Here is a 17,161-nt window from a genome sequence, read left to right as displayed (position 1 = left end):
GCCGCGCCTGCAGCCCGGGTGGGGCGCCGTCCTCCCGGCCCCCCTTCCTCTCCGTGGTGGCCCGGGGGCGGACGGACGCGGTGGCGCCCATCCTGGCCCCCGTGCGGTTTCCCGGCGAGGCGGGAGGGGGGTGGAGCGGGAGGGGAGAGGGAGGAGCGCGCGGGGCACTGGGGGAGGAGTAGCCCTGGATGGGGGAAAAGGAGCAGCCGGCCGGGGCGGAGGAGGAGAAGCGGCGGACGGGCGGGGGCTGAGGGTAGAGAAGCGGGAGAGCGGAGGAGTCCCAGGGGAGGCTGGAGGCGGAGCAGCTGCTGGGGATGGAAGGAGATGCAGCGGGCCTGGGAACGGAGCAGGAGGGGGCGGGGCCGGGGGCGGGAAGGGGGCGTGACCGGCCAGCGCCCCGCCCCTTCCAGCCGGGCCGCGCTGAGGAACGAAGATGGCCGGGCGCGCCGCGGGAACTGAGGAGTCGCCGGCAGCAGCGGCCGCAGCAGCTCAGGGATTGTGACTCTACGCGCGACAGCGACTCGTGCGACCCGGGCGGAGCGGGCCGGCTGCGCGCACGGCGACTCTCGGAACCAGCGGGTGGCGGACGGGCGCCGGGGCGCGGGCGCCCGGCGGAGGATGCACCGGGCGCGGCGGGCGGCTCCCCGCGGCCGCCCCCGCGCCTCGGGCGCCCGGCCTTAGTGCTGGCTGAGGAGGCGGCGCGCGCGGGGCGGCCGGGCGGCGGCGGGGCCCGCGCCGTCATGCCCTGGCTGAGCGGCGGCCGCCGGCGGCGGCGGGGACAGGCGCGCGAGGCCCCGCGGGAGCCGCCGGCGTCCGCGCAGCCCCCGCGGGAGCCGCCGCAGCCCGCGCCCCCCGCCGCGGCCCCCGCGCCCCCCGCGCCCTCCGCGCCGCTGCGGGCCCGGGACAGCGCTGAGCTGCCGCTGCCCGCAGGCTGGGAGGAGGCGCGCGACTACGACGGCCGCGTCTTTTACATCGACCACAACACGCGCCAGACGTCGTGGATCGACCCCCGAGACCGGTAAGGGCGCCGGCGGGAGGCCCGGGCCGGGACCCGGGCGCCCCATCCCTTAGGCTCGGGGAGAGGCTGGAGGACGCCGGGGAGGTCTCCGGATCTGGGCGACGTTCAGGGCGCCCCCACGCCCCCCTTCCCGGGGCCCGGGCCGAGGATCGAGGCACCTTCTCTCCCGGCCTCGAGCCCCGGAGCGCGGAGCCCGGGCCTCCTCCGGGCCCCCGCCGCGGCGGACACACTGGGTTCCCTCACGTCACCCGGTGACCGGCGCCTGGGAGCTGGGCGCCTGGAATTTCCTCTCCCGGGGCTGACGGATGGCCCTCTTTTCCTTTTTCCGCCGCGGCCTCGCCCATCCCTGCCGGGCCTCTGCGGCCCACCGCCCCCGGCTTTGGCCCCGCAAGCACCCCGGCCCCGCGGTGGCCAGATGAGCTGTCACCTCGGAGCACAGACTTGCGCCCCAGCTTGGCGGTGTGGGCTCCTTGTCTGTCGGGCTCAGCCTAGTTTCCATCCAGAGACTGCAGCCAGACGGGACACCTCAGGGGCTCCTAGTTCTCTGGGAGCCGGGAGCGCCTCTTCCCAGCTGCGATGGTTACTTACTCTCTAGCGCCTTAAACATTGAGTTAAAATTCTGATTGAAACAGCCTTGTGCACTGCTGCCAGAAGGGATTATGATTAGACCCAGATGCTTTTGGAAAAAACGAAAAACAAGAGTTGAATTTTATGTTTCCTCTTTGTGCAAGATGTGAATAGGGCATTAAGTTGTCTTATTCATGTAAATAAATCCTATGGATTCTTGCATTTAATTAAGTTCACGTAATGATGCTTTTCTTGAACCTTTTCAATGGCTTAGCTGCTTTTGGAGAGATGCATTTTTCACGGAACTGGGAATTCTGTTGAAACCGAGTGTTTCCAATAGTTATCTGATATCTTGTCCTGTCTGGAGCAACTTTTGTCCATGGCCTGAGAGCCAGAAAGGAAATACTCTAGGCTTCCCAGTGACTTTAGGACTTGAAAAGGCCACGAGTGGTGACATCGCGCCTGCTTCCTCCTACCTGCACACAGGAAAGGCAGCGCTGCATGGCACTGGCGTTTGAAAATAAACTTTGGGGGAGGGAAGCTGCTGAATTACTGTTTGAAGATTTTTCTGGGTTCAGACAGGGAAAAACAAAACAAAGCAAAAGGATTGTGGTTCCCTGACATTCTCTTTATTTAAGATAATCAGAAACTTAGATAATCCTAGCACACTTTTATGGGTTAAAAGGATGCTTAGTTATTTTGAAAATCAGGTGAGATCATATTATAATTTTAACCAAAGGCCAGAGCCACAGCTGTCTGATCAAGCCTTGGATGGTTCTGGAATTGCTAGAACTGCTTGGAATGTGGTGCCCTTTTATACTGTGTGTGTGTTAAAAACCCAAACAACTGGAAAATGAACCAATTAAGAATAGCGTTTTGCTTAGAAAAGGCTAAAGCTTATTTTATGAGGATAATATAAAACAGTTGTGGTTACATTGGAGTGGGGATTCATGATGAAAAGTATAAACGTAAGAATTTCCCTTTTTACGGTATGACCCAGGACATAGGTGAGCAGACCCTGCAGAAGTCAGCTTGCGGAATCCTCCTTTTGTGCGTTTCACACACGTTTTCTATGTCTCTCCTTCCAGAAAGCTGTTACTCAATGACATTCTCCCCCTTTGCAGACATCGATTATGTTTGAGATTTTTAAAAAGTCTTGTTTCTAATGCTAGAAGTGTCTTTTGAGTGAACAAAAGTGGATATTTGACATTTTTTGTAAAGTAAAAACATGTGTATACTTTTATGAGACATTGTTTTTATAGTGAGTGAAAATTCAGCAGGGGACAGCTTGCACTTCAGCTCCCATAATACCTTGCCCGAAATATGTATGGAATGTTCGGCAAGCCACAAACATTTAAGGGGAGTCTCTGAAGGGTGTAAATGGTGTAATAGTCATTCTTCTTCTCCTTTCAAAACAGAACCCTGCCGGTTTTTATAGGTGACCGGTTATCCTTCAAAGTTGGCATTGTTTTATTATATGGAGAAAACTGTGTTGGAGCACATTTTCTCCATATGCATCTGACAGTTAAAACCCCTTTTGAGTCGCCTTTGATTCATACGATCAGAAAACGGTGTTCAAGAAATGAGGACTTGCCCCAAACAGCTTCCACAGACAGAACGGACAGGATAGAGGCAGATAAATAGAAAATGAAAAATGAAATTGAAATTATGGAGGAATTTCAGTGTAGTAGGTTAGGTGCAAGTTGTTGCTGACTTAAAACATCGCATATATAATTTAGCGCAAACTGTAATAGGGTAAAATATACTGCTAGAGCAAAGTAACCCAGGGCCAAGGTGGTAAACAATCTCCTCTAGAGTTTTCTGTTCATTCCATTTATTGTGGTGTTTAACAGCATTTGATATTGCCAGTGCAGGGCATGCTGGTGAATGATTGTAGCTGTACTTTCTTTTTCAAGTCACAACAAAGGGGTTGCAAGCCTAAGGAAACATCTTTACAAATGTGGCTGTAAACATCTCAGTATTTTCAAAACAGAATTCTTTAGTTTGATTCTGAACCCACCTTAGGCTTAAACTTACTGCCTCTGCAGATCAGCACTGTGAGAATAATTTTCATAGTTTTTGGAATCGTACCCAAAAACTTTCTTAAAAAATACAGTTAATTCACCATTTCTGTGGCTGGTAATTTTTGTGGGTGAGTCTTATGTGGTAGTCTACACATATTAACTCTGAGCTCAATGACCACTTTATAAAAAGGTATTTACCATTTAGGTGGAAAATATGGGAAGAACATTTTTGCTTCCTTTGGAAAAATCTAGTGCCTTTGACGGTTATATGTACATACCTTTGCTTCCTGAGGGGTTGCACTGATACTATCCTATAGACCAGGGGTGGGGAACCTTTTTTGTGCCACGGGCCATTTGGATATTTATAACATCATTTGCGGGCCATACAAAATTATCAACTGAAAAAATTAGCCTGCTATATTTAGTCAGATGTTTAATTGAATTTATTGGATTTCGAGTTCCGCCTGTGGTTCCCTTGGCAGGGCCAGACCAAATGATTTCGTGGGCCGTATACAGCCTGCGGGCTGGATGTTCCCCACCCCTGCTATAGATGGACTGGGTGGTTGAAACTTCATGTTCTATTTGCTCTAGCTCAGTTTGTATTGCACACTACTGGAAATGCCAGCCTTGAGCAGCTGAAGAATGAGGGACCATATCACATTTGAGATCCAAACAGAGTGTGAATGATCATGATGATGGTGGGAGGCCTAGATGATATCGTAATAAAAGCTTTTAGGGATCCATTTGTTCACGAGGTGGATTTGACCTGCTCCACATGGAGGAATTCTATGGTATATTAAAAGTCCTTTGGACAGGCTATTGCTTTAAGGAGAAAATCCACGGTTTGGGAATTTGCCAGGTTGGAGCTCCACAGAACAGAGCCAGATGACGTCATTGATTGCTACCTTCTTGGAACGCTTATTTAGTATTAATTAATAGGACGTTTGCTGTATTTATCCCAATGAGTCTATTTTGGGATTATATAAACTTTCCGATAAACAAGTAATGATTTCTCCATTTTTCATTTATAGGTAGTGTTTGTATGAACATGGGGGAGTGTCTTGATTTTAAGGACATGAGGGGTGGACTCCTGCAAGAATGTTCTTCCATTGAGATGATCAACAACCACTTCTGGTCTATTCTTGGTCTAATATCTTTCTTTTTCTTTCCTTCCTTTTTTTTTTTTTTTTTTTTTAAGTGAATGGAAAAGTCATTCATTTCCAGAAATAGCTCCCGGATGTTTGGAAATCTCTTAAGTTTCCTTTTCTTCCCTTTCACTCTGATTTTGGAAGTGGAAGTAGTGTGCTTCACCTTCTCGGGTAGGTTCTACTTCAGGAACCCTTGGGTCAGGGGACATGTAAAGGTCACCTGGTGAACCTGGTGAACTGCTTCCAGCCCAGGCCCTTTTGCTAATGTTGGAGGCCTTTCCAACAAACTAAATCAAGTTGATCTGATGGAATAAAAGCAGAGTTAAATTCTGTTGAGTTCAGTTATTTCCCTTTAAACCCAGTAAAATGAACTATTTACAGAGATTCTTGGCCTCTGGTGTGCTGGGATGGAGGATGGGGACGTTCGTCTGGGGGATGAGAGACAGACATACTAAATGAAGATAGTGGTGGCTACCAGGTACTGTTGTCAGCTGGTGGTGGCTTCCGGGAAAAGGAGAGAGGGCTCACTCGAGCCGGGGGGCATCTTTTCATCTATCCATCTGTCTCCTGGCTTGAGGGTTTCTCGTGCTTTCTCAGCGCTGGAGAAGAAAAGTGGGAACATGAGAAAAGTACTGGAGATGAGGAAGTGCTGGGTGTGTTCGGAATAAATGAGGGAATCGGACAGTTTGACTGAGCCAGAGCCTTTGTAAGGGAGGTAAGACTCGGGCAAGACCACACATAACTTAGAATCCTGCAGTGTTGGGGTTGGAAGAGCTAGGGCTGTCCTGTTCAGACTCCTCATTTTGTACTTGAGGGCTACAGTCAAGGGGTGTGTCTTTCTGTGAGTTGGAAGGACAGGGACTTGAACTGTGTTTTCTGACCAGGAACGAGTGCTCTTTCCATTATGCCACCCAATGGCCCAGTCCCTACTCCATTCACCCACCCACCCATCCATCCATCCACTCACTGCCGCACAGCCTCTCAAGTCACTCTTCCAGGGTTCAGGACTCCAGTGGTGAGCAGTGGACCAGCAGACAGGTCCCTACCTCCATTGGGCTCACAGTGCAATTGTGTCCTTCCCCCTAAGGCATCACCATGCTATTGCTACCTCCTGGTTTCTCCCCGCTGGAATCCCTTGGGTCTGTGGTTATGGCGGACATATGTGGAGTGCTTACCATGTGCCAAGTGCTCTAGGCGTTTGTGTGATGCTTTTACGGAAAGCCCACAGAGGCTGTACAAGTGTAGGTGGGCAGGTGATGAAACTAGGCCAAGGGTGGGTGACTTAGTAACCTTGCTTCCCAAAGCCAGTGAGGGGCAGCCTTTGTCCAACTCCAGAGTTCAGCTCTCTCTTGCACCACGTTATGCCCACTGGTTATTTTATCTTGCATTCATTGCTGTCTGATATTTAACCCCTCCCCGTGGTAGGCAGAATGATGACCTTCCAAAGATGTCCATGTCCTGGTCTCTGAAACCTATTAATAAGTTACTTTCTGTGGCAAATAACATTTGTAGGTGGGATTAAGTTAGGAATTTTGAGATGAAGTGATTATCCTGGATTATCTGGTGGGGCCCCTATAATCACAAGGGTCTTTACAAGAGGGAAACAGGAGGGTCAGAGACAGAAAAGGAGATGTGATAGCAGAAGCAGATATTGGGAGACACGTGGCCATGAGCCGAGAATGCAGGCAGCCTCTGGAAGCTGGAAGAGGCCAGGACCTAGATTTTTCCTTGGAGCCTGTAGATGCCAGGATCTAGATTTTCCCTTAGAGCCCGTAGAGGGAACACAGCCCTGCTGACACCTCGATTTTAGCCGAATAAAACTGATTTTGCTCTTCGGCCCTCTGGAGCTGTGAGATAATGCATTGTGTTGTTTTAAGTCACTTGGTTTGTGGCAGTTTGTTACAGCGGCAGTAGGAAACTAATGCGTTGTTTCCCCGCGAGCGTGGAAGCATCTGGTCAGCTGGGTGTCTTTAAGAACAACCCCAGTAGCTAACATTTATTGCGTGCTTAGGTGGTATCATACTAAGCATTTTATATCTATTTTCTCCCTGGCTCCTCACCACATCCCTAGGGGTCCTTATTTCTTGTGGACTGAGCCTGGAGTCTTGCTCACATTAGGCACCAAGTCAGATCTGATGAGCTTGCCAAATATGGGACAGTGGGCGGGGTGGATTTCCTAGAGAAAGGCCAGTTGGAAACCATCAGTGGTTTTCACAGATGGTGATGGGCCTGAGCTAGAGAGATCCGGGGCACTAGGCCTAGAAAAGGCAGGGATTATGTCAGAGGAATTGTGAAGGAAATGAAGTGCCTGGGATTTAGCTAATGCTTGATTAAGGCAGGTGAAATCAGGAGGGGGCAAAAGGAATCTTGCTGACATCTTAGGAGGAGCTGAGACTCATCCAGAGGTCAACCTGAAGGCCTTCTATTAACCCCATTCAGAAGCCTTCGCTGTTTTGGCTGCTGCTGATTGTATGTGTTCCCCATGTGGTTACATAGAGAAGTGTGTTGAGTTACTCACCTTACTGTATTGGTGATGGGCAGTGTCCTAATGCATTAGGCTGGGCAGGTGTTCCTCTAGAGCACGTTTCTCAGCCTCGGCACTGTTGATATTTGGGACTGGGTAGTTCTTTGTTGTGGACCTTTCTGTGGAGTGTCAGGTGTTTAGCAACATCTGCAGGCTCTATTCATAGATGCTGGTAGCACACCCCTCCAAGTCATGACAACCAAAAGTGTCTTCAGACATTGCTAAGTGTCCGCTGGGGGGGGGGGGGGCATGCAGGCAGGGCAATATGGCCTGGCTGAGAACCTTGAACTACTTTTGTCTACGTGGTTACAATGTTTCATGTTTAGGAGCTATTTGTTTCAAACAGATCGACAGTTACATAACAGAGGGGAAGACCACAGAGGCCTGATTTCTGATTCCATGAAGAACGGATATGAAACATATTTATAGGACAAACCCTGAAGTTATTATACCATAAGAAATAGTAATACCAGCATATGAAAGGTTGGGGATGTATTTTAGTACGAGTGTATTCTTCAACTTTTAGAATATTCTCAACTGATAGATAGTTACTGAGTGTCAAGTGGAACAGAAGAAAATGAATCTGTGAACAGTTCAGTATTCTGCAGCAACCTAGAGAGCTGGCCTGGCCTTCTGAGTGTGTGTGCGGAGTGGGTGGGTGGGTGGATGGAGTATCAGTTTGCTTGAGATGCCCCCAGATATTTTGATTCCCTCTGTAGCCAAAGGAACAGGAGAGGATTGCCTCTGCCTTTGCTCAGAAGCTCTAGAAGGACAGGGCAGGGGTGTCTTGAAAGGCTGCTCATGGGGCTGTGGAATCTCCAGCATTTTCCAGCTGGAGGGTCCTCTTTTTATTTCTTAAAGTTCAAGGAGCTGAAGGAGAGAGAGGGACGGAGGAAAGGAGCTGGCTGGGCCAAGCCCGAGGGGACAAGCCCTGCAGTTGGCCGAAGATCTTCCAAGCAACTCCTGTGCACCAGCCTCAGTGCCACCAGGAGAGAGAGCACGGCCAAGGCGAATCCATTTCTAGGCTGCATGCAGTTTGGGCAGGACACCAGGCAGCCATTGTGGGAGATGGATCGTTTTTGCTACTCAGAGCTCTGTTTGCGGGAAGGTGCCTGTCTCCAGTGTGAGGGAGCCCTGAGTGTGTGGGTGAACTGGATTTGCCCAGAAAATTATCCCTGTTTAAAACAATTGAGATATAATTCCCATAATCATAAAATGCACCATTTTAAAGTACACAATTTAGTGGTTTTTAGTATATTCCCAAGGTTTTGTAACCATCACCAATATCATCCCCCAAAGAAACCCTGTACCCATGACCAGTAACTGCCCATCTCCCTTAGCTCCTGGCAACCACTAACCTGTTCTCTGTCTCTAGAGATTGGCCTATTCTGGATATTTTGTATAAATGGAGTAAAATAATCTGTGGCCTTGTGTCTGGCTTATCTCATTAAGCATAATGTTTTCGAGGTTTATCTGTGTCGCAGCACGGATCATGCTCCATTTCTTTTCATTGCCAAATACTGTTCCACTGTGTGGCTGGAGCACATTTGGAAGCCGCCCTGAGGTGCCCTCCCTGTTGAGGCGTTCCCCGCAGAATACAGGAAATAGCTATGTCTTGGATTCCATTATGTCAACTGCCAACTGTTTTACTCACAGAAAAATGACCATTCATATGTTTACAATGTCAGAATATAAACATAACCTCGTGTACTTGATGGAAAAAGCGAGGTCTGGGCTGGCTGTGATCAGCTGTTTGCTTTGCTCCTATTCTGTTGGCTTCGGCTCCTTGATAACCAGGAGTGGGCCTCCCCGCTGGGGCGGTGTGCGGTCGACCTGGCCAGGGAGCTCCAGGCTCCCCTGGGGATTGCAGTGTGTAGCCGAGTCACAACCATTTTGTGCCAGGGCTAGTGGAAAAGTGATATAGGGGGTGCTGGTGTTTAACAAAATTGGAGTTGGAAATCTTAAAATTGACTTTATGAGTTTATTAATTTTTCTCTGCAAATTGGGCAAAGATCACCATTTGTTTATTTTTCAAGGAGAAGGTGCCCTTGTTCTGTGGACCAGCTGGACAGACCTGCCTTAGGGTTGTGGCTGTCATTTATCTAACTGGACCTCCTTCTAACCTCTGAGTTTTGCTTTCTTCCCATATAAACTGGGGCCATTGTGGAACTGGGCGAAGGTCCATGAGTGAGGGGGCCGAGCGCAGAGCCTGAGTCCCACACACCGGCAGCCTCAGGTACAAGGCAGCTTGAATGGTTCACACGTAGGGCACCACATTGCAGCCAGGTTGGAAAACCGCTGGTCTGGAGGACTGAGACGCGGAAGCCTATGGCACATGCAGGTGCAGAAGGGGCCAGGTGTGGCCCAGCCTGCATGTCTTGAAGGGAGGAACAAGTATCTGTGTTCAAATGTGTTTGTGTGCCTGTTTGGGGGAGATGGTGGTGGGAATGGTGAAGATGAGGCAGATGGGGCTGGGGTGGGCAACAGATCTTTTATCCTTTTTGGTTTTTGAACCATGTGGATATACAAACTTTTCAAAGAATTAAAGGAGGAAAATCAGCATAGGCGAACAGGGTGGTGTTATACACATGAATTTAGGAAGCCCTCCCACCCCTCCGGCTGCCTCCCCCCTCCTTCCTTCATCTGACTCTGTCAGTTGTGTGTAAATTTCTCTGGCAACTTTCTGTTCCCAACCTTGAGCCTTGAGTACACTGGGTTTCTAATGATGATGTTACAGCTCACTACAGTTAACAATGTTGATCTTAGGTGGATATTTTCAGTTTGTCACTGTGCATTTGGAATTTCAAAATTTTAACAAATATCTCTTTTATTGCATACTGCATGAGAATTGCTCCTCCTGTCTTTTTTGAAAAAATTTCTCTTGCCCTTTTTTTCCTGAGTTGTAATTTTTGGAAGGGGCAGTTACATTGGGACTGGTGGGCATATTTCAGTGAAACACGTGAGGGGTTGGAATTTTGGGATGGAGGGAGGTATGGTCTTCCTGGCCCAGGACGACCTTAGTGGTAGGTCAGAGACTAGGCTGGGGTCATGTCCAGCTGGCCTGCTGGGCTCCCATCTCCATGATGGGACCTGGCATTCACAGACCAGTGCAGGGATGGTCTGGCTGCAGTGCTCATATTCACACCCTCCCCTCCATTTTTCCTCTGTCCCGAAATATCCTTCGTGCACACTGGCCTAGTTCTAAGAGAAAATTAGCGTTTTTAAACAGGGGATGATGCTGTCCTAATAGTAGGCCGTTATGAAGCCTGTTGTACTCATTTATGAAGTTTAATGCACTTCATGTGACTGATCAACCAATTAATGCAACCAAAGCAGTGAAAAACTTAGTAAAAAATGAACTGTTCGGCATCATGGCAACCGAATTGCTGCCTGATTGAGTTTTTCTCTTTTCTTTTCTTTTCTTTTCTTTTCTTTTCTTTTCTTTTCTTTTCTTTTCTTTTCTTTTCTTTTCTTTTCTTTTCTTTTCTTTTCTTTTCTTCATTTATTTTTTAATTGATTTTTTTAAAAAAAAATACCTTTATTGATCTCAGAGAGAGGAAAGGAGAGGGAGAGAGAGAGAGAAACACAATGATGAGAGAGTCATTGATCGAGCCCGCAACCCGGGCATGTGCCCTGACCGGGAATCGAACCCCAATTGCCTGGATCCTAGGTGGATGCTCAACCGCTGAGCCACGCCCGGCCGGGCTTAATTGATTTTAGAGAGAGGGGAAGGGAGAGGGACAGAGAAAGAGAGAAATACCAATGAGACAGAAGCATCGATTGGTTGCCTCCAGTATGCAAGCCAACCAGGGACCAAACCCACAACCTGGGCATTTGCCCTGACCGGGAATTGAACTGGTGAACCAGCGACCTTTCAGTATACAGGTCAATCCACCAACTGAGCCACACCGGCCAGGACAAGAAAGTAGATTTTTGAAAATTCTCATCACAGGAAAAATATTTTTGTAACTATGTGTGGTGATGGATATCAACTTTAAAAAAGAAGAAAAAAGAATACACAGTTCTACCACCATCTTTTTAAAAAATGTATTTTTATTGAGGTGTAAAATTCACATAAATTACTCGTTTTTTTAGCGAACAATTTTAAGTGACATTTAGTACAGTCACAGTGTTTTGCAACCACCCCCTCTGTCTAGTTCCAAAACATTTTCTTTGCTCCAAAAGGAAGCCCTGTACCCATTAGCAGTCACTCCCCATCCCCCAGCCCCTGGCAACCAGCAATCTGCTTTCTGTCTCTATGGATTTGCCTGTTCTGGACATTTCATATAAATGGAATCACGCGATACGTGGCCCTTTGTGTCGGGCTTCTTTCGTTCAGCATCATATTTTTGAGGTTCACCCATGTTGTAGGGATCTGGTTTTGTGCTGCTTTTGGTTTAATGCAGGCGACCCACCATCTTGTGATCCTGACTGAGGGCAGCTGTGCGAACTTTGCCCATGGGAGCAGCTGGCATCCTTTAAGAAAAGTGAATTGAAGATCAAAGAAAAGAGATCAACGTAATTTAGCTTTTATAAAAGTTGGTTACCTTGAGAAAGAGAGAAGTATAAAATATTTCACATTTCTTTCTAAAGTTAGGGACAGGAAGCCAAAAAACTAACATGTACTAAGACATTAATAATCTAGATGCTATGTCTGTGCCTGGTGCGATGGAGCAGAACAGACCATTAAGATCACCTAGCCCTTTTCCTCCAGGAGATGAGAAGGCAGCCCAGAAACAAAAGACCGACATAAACTAGCAATCCCAAGATGGGGGTGGGTCAGCCCTAAGGTCAGGATGGGCAGTCAGCTCCTACCACCTGTGCATGTTCCTGAATTTCTTTGGGGCTAGATTTTCTTACATGTACAGCCAGAATGACAGTGCTTATCGTCAGTTGACAAACCAATGTTTATTGAGTGGAAACTTTTCCAAATTGATGGCTGGCCCTGGGGGAATCTTTGGACAGGGTTTTTCAAATAGCAGCCCCTGGGCTGAATCCAGTCCACCCTGTTTATCGACAGCCTGCAAGATAAGAATGTGCTTTCCATTTTGAAATGGCTTAATAAGAATCAAAAGAAGAGTAGTATTTTGTGAAAGTTATGTAAACTCCAGCTTCAGTGTTGGTAAATAAAGTTTTATTGGAGCACAGCCACACTCACGTGTTTATCGTCTGTGGCTGCGTTTGTACAGCAAGGGCAAAGCTGAGTCACTGGACAGAGACCCTGTGGCTGCAGGCTGAAAATATTGACTATCTGGCCCTTTACACAAAACATTTGCTGTATGGGGTCTAATCAAGGGAACCATTGGCCAGTGGGGGTGGATGGGGTGGGAGGGTGCAGGATAAGATCCCAGAGGGGAGTCTAACTAACTAGAGAGAAGGGGCTCGGAATCCTAAGAGCCAGGTGGGCACTTTTTAGTCAAGGAACCCGCAGTAGAATTTCTCTCCCTCCTCCCCCTAAAAAGGGATGTTGCATCTGCCATAAGGCAACCAGGGGAAGTTGGATCACTTCAATACCAGACAAATTAAGACAACTGTATATATAAGGCAGGGAAAGAACTACTTTTAGAAAGATTTTCATTAAAAATACAGTTAGTTCTGGGGAACTAATTGATATTATTGATAATGTGTATTTAAAAATTGCTAAGGGAGTAGATCTTAAATGTTCTCACTGTAAAAAAAGAAATGCTGATTATATGATGTGATGAGGTATTTGCTAACTACAGTGGTCATCATATTGCAACAAATAAGTGTATCAGGTCGATGCAGTATATCCCTTAAACACACACAATGGTATATGTCCATTGTATAATTGCATCTCAATAAAGCTGAACACAGTACACAGGTGAAGAGCTAATGTTTCATGCTACAAAGAGTTTTAGTTGCTGGGGGGCCTGTGGTGGAGGAATTCCATGGAACAGGAAATGTGGCAGCTGGATTTTGTTCCTGTTCTGGCAGTTGAGCTGTGTACCTTAAGGGTATGTCTTTAGAGAAGACTTTGATATGCTTTTGGAATGCCCATATAATGCTACCAATTTTTGTGTTTGGAAACTGATTTTTTAAATTATTATTTAAAAGAAAAGTGGTAGGTAGCTGCTTTCTAATGGCTGGGTGGTTTGTGATCTAAGCCGATACGGCTCCAGCACATGGTGGCCAACTCTGCAGCGCTTTTGTCACATTGTGACTTGCTTCTGAAGCACTGTGACACCATTTTGCATGCTTCAGGAGGCATCTCAGATAGATCATGCTGTGTTCGATGTGGCTCAGGTTGATCCAAAATTGTCATCGTGTTAATCTCACTGTTAAAAGCCAAGACACCAGAAATCAAACCCTTCCCCCTCCAATATCATAAACCTCCAAAATGTCACCATGCAGATGGCATATTGACAAAAATGTCAAGGATTACCAAAAATAGCTTCTTGAGTTCACATGTACTCAGGGGAGAACAGGGTAGCATTTGCATTTTAAGTGCTACCGTGGTGGCCAGAACCAATAATTCCTGCTGGAGCAACTCCCAACCCTCAGCTCTATCTCGCGGCTTTAGACACACTTTTAATTTTGAAAGAAGAACTCATGTCCTTATCATGCCTTTAAAATTATTAACAGAGATAATTCCCTTTTCTGTGCCATTTATCACCCAGCTCCTTTAAAAACAGGGAGCACCATACAGTTTTATATAAACATGTAACGAATAAAATAGTTGTTTTTCCTGAGTCATTGTCAACAACTCAGTTTTAAATCTAGTGCCAGCTCAGTAAATATTTGGAGTCCAAAGTCTGCATTTCCTTCAGATGGGCTAATTTTTATCTTGTTATGTAAAGTAGAGAAACATATCACTGTCTTCTTATCTGTCTCGGGGTGGTTAGTTGCCACTCTGCATCAGGTGGAGCGAGTGTCATCCCCTTTTGCACCGTTGAACAATAATACCTTACCCTAGCGTGTTACTTTGGGGGTAGATGCTACTTTTATCATTTTTGGAGTATAAAACCTTGTGGAATAATTCCAGCCAGGTGGTGGGATAGGAGCAAGAGCTACACTTGGATTCCCCAGGAGGTAGTCAGTGTTGGCGGAGATCATTGCTGTGTAAGAGAAACAACACAATGCCTCTATGCCTTTCCTTTCTTTCCCAGGGTCTCTGATGTTTCAGTGGTGTTTGGTTGCGTTACCTCTCCACCTGGAATTAAGGAAGGTGCCCTGGCATGTTCCAAAGCACTAAAATAAATGAAAATTGGGAAATTTTCCATGAAGCAAACCAATGACATAATGGCACCGCCAGCATATAAGTTACTGGAATTGATTTGGGGAAGCAGTTGGCTGGTAGTGTTTGCAAAGCTGGGAGGTGTTAAGAAGTGGTTGGGTGTTTTTTTTTTTCCCCTCACCAAAAAGGCAGTGCTACAGTAAGGTTCTCATTCTTGTATTAATAAATGGGTTTCGAAGAAATTGCAGTTCTTTTTCCGGCTCATGAAAGTAAAGGTGAGACAGGAGTGCGACCCACTGTTCTTTTGAATTAGGTCTTACATTTAGGGTCCAAGTCAGAACTTTCCACAAGCCAGAAAAGGAAAGTGCTGGGGAAAGAGTTGTAGTACAGTTTGCTTATAAAGGAGCAGATGAATACCATGTATAAGGGCCCCTCATGATGACCACCTCCACTGTAGTGGAACTGTTTAGTGAAAAAATGTTGCATCACCTTTGATCAGTATTAGTAAAACCAGATTTCTGAAATACCTACAGGGACTATCTACAGTGAACAGAATTGGAACATCCTAGACTTGAAGCCACAGGCAGCATTTCTGTTTCAGTGTCTGTCTTGCTTGTCCAGGTCCCACAGGAATTACAGACTGAACGTTGGCCATCAGCAGTCAGGTGGCCAGGTCCTTTCTGCCCCATGACATCTCTAACCACGGGTGGTTAGCCAGCTCAGAGTTCTGCCATTTTCCCTTTTGCTCAGCTGGCCTTGGCTGCAACCTCACCTATCCCTTTGGTCCTTGTTGGTTCTCATAAGAGTCTAGTAACATTTGCCCTTCCTTGGTGTTTGCAAGGAGCACAGCATGGTTCATTGATACTGAGGACACCTTTCCAGTTTGTTTTGTGCTCATCTATGCGGACTAAACTGTGGGTCCTTCCATCGTTCTGGGGGCAGGATTTTGAATTCATACACCGTCCTGGTTAGATTGCTCTTGAGGGCCCCATAGCTGTGATTGCCTTCATTTTCCTGAATGTGACACGTCTATTTTTGTTGTTTGAAATGCTTATTTTTTCAGAGAGAGGACGGGGCAGCATGCCATACTCTTTACCCTCCTTTCCCGTGGAGAGTGTTGCGTCAGGTAAGCTTCTAAGGTCTCAGCCACAGAAGTACTCTTATTTTTATATCAATTTCAGGTTGCATGCTTTTCAGTCCTAGACGCATGTAAGATTCACCTGGGGAGCTGTATATTTGCATTTGTATGCACACCTACACACACACGTGCACACACGCTGCCCCACCCCAGGAGGTCCTGATCAGCAGGGCCCAGGAAGCTCCCTCATATCCATTTCCCCCCACTTTTAAAGATTGAGGTGAAGTTCAATGATATAAAATTAACCACTAACCATATGAAATGGTTAATTCAGCAGCATTTGGTACATTCACAGTGTTGTGCAACTAGCACCTCTATCTAGTTCCAAAATAGTTTCACCACTGAAAAGAAAAGAAAACCTTGTACCCATTAAGCAGTCACTCCCCATTGCTCCCTCCTCCCCAGGTCTGGCAACTACCAGTCTGTTCTCGGCGTCTATGGTTTGCCAACTCTGGATATTTCCTACAAATAGATCATAGGCTCTGTGGCCTTTTTAGTCTCGCATAATGTTTCCGGGTTCAGCCCTGCTGTGGCATGTGTCAGGACTCATCCCTCTTCATGGCTGGACATCATTTTATTATAGTACAGACAGCACTTCTTATTTTCTGGGTTTTGTTTGTTTGTTTGCTTTTAAAAAAGGCCATCCTCGTGGCTGTGAGATGGCATCTCATTGTGGTTTTGATGTGCAACGATGGTGGACATCTTCTCATGTGCTTGATGGCTACTCGTATATCTTGACAAATGTCTATTCAAGTCCTTTGCCCATTTTTACTTTGGCTTGTTGGCCTTTTTTGTTGTTGACTTTTAGGAGTTTATATATTCTGGTTACTGGACCCTTATCAGATATATGATTTGCAGCTGGTGTCCATTTTTAACCATTTTTAAAATGTCCCCCTGCTGGGTTTGATTAGCAGCCAGGCTCAAGAACCACTGATCTGGACCAGTGATCCTTGGGGTTTCCTACAAAGTGCCTGGGAAGCTTTCTTAAAAAACAAACGAACAAAAACCCCCCAAAATGCAGCCCCTTATCCTCAAGCTACCCAGGGTGTTCTGATAAGCCCCTCCTCCACCCCAAAATAAAAAAACCACATGGTGAAGCAGTAGTTTCACTAAGGTGACTGACGATCGAACTGAATGGGCACTGCAACAGAATCCCATAGTTCCATAGAGAATCAGCTGGTGGCAGCTCCCTGCCCCCCCCGAAAGTTCTATGCACAGTATTTGTTAAGTGTGCCGTAGGCTGCTCCTCATCATGATTGCTTCCATGAGAGGATGGCCCAGCCTCCCTGAAGTACCACCTAGACTTGACATGTTGGCCGGCCTCTGAGGACGTGACATTTTGTCCGCTTGTTTCTTCTGGGAAGGGCCCCATGGCATTCACATTAGGACTTGAGCTACGCACGTATTTCTTTTCGGTTTCTGCTGATGGAGAGAGCACTGTTGGTGCTTGTTGGAAATATCACTTCAATCATGTGAATGTGGAATGTTGCAGTTTCCCCCTCTGAAGAAAGATACCATCAACCTCTTTCCCCTACTTCGTGTCCCCT

At 47.1% G+C, this 17,161-nt stretch overlaps 1 protein-coding gene across 1 annotated transcript in view; it reads left to right on the top strand.

The window, feature by feature from the left end:
- The first annotated feature begins 740 nt into the window (after window positions 1–740).
- Window positions 741–17,161, top strand: part of WWC3 (WWC family member 3) — a 93,248-nt gene continuing 76,827 nt past the window's right edge. The window contains exon 1 of the mRNA XM_087813300.1: window positions 741–1,018. Coding sequence (XP_087669426.1) covers window positions 741–1,018 — 278 coding nt within the window. The remainder of the gene's footprint in view (window positions 1,019–17,161) is intronic.

This window comes from Miniopterus natalensis, chromosome X (genome assembly GCF_054644295.1).
Source record: "Miniopterus natalensis isolate mMinNat1 chromosome X, mMinNat1.hap1, whole genome shotgun sequence".
Lineage (NCBI taxonomy): Eukaryota > Metazoa > Chordata > Mammalia > Chiroptera > Miniopteridae > Miniopterus > Miniopterus natalensis.
Note: the sequence above shows the minus strand (reverse complement) of the source record. Positions and strands in the feature narration are given on the sequence as shown.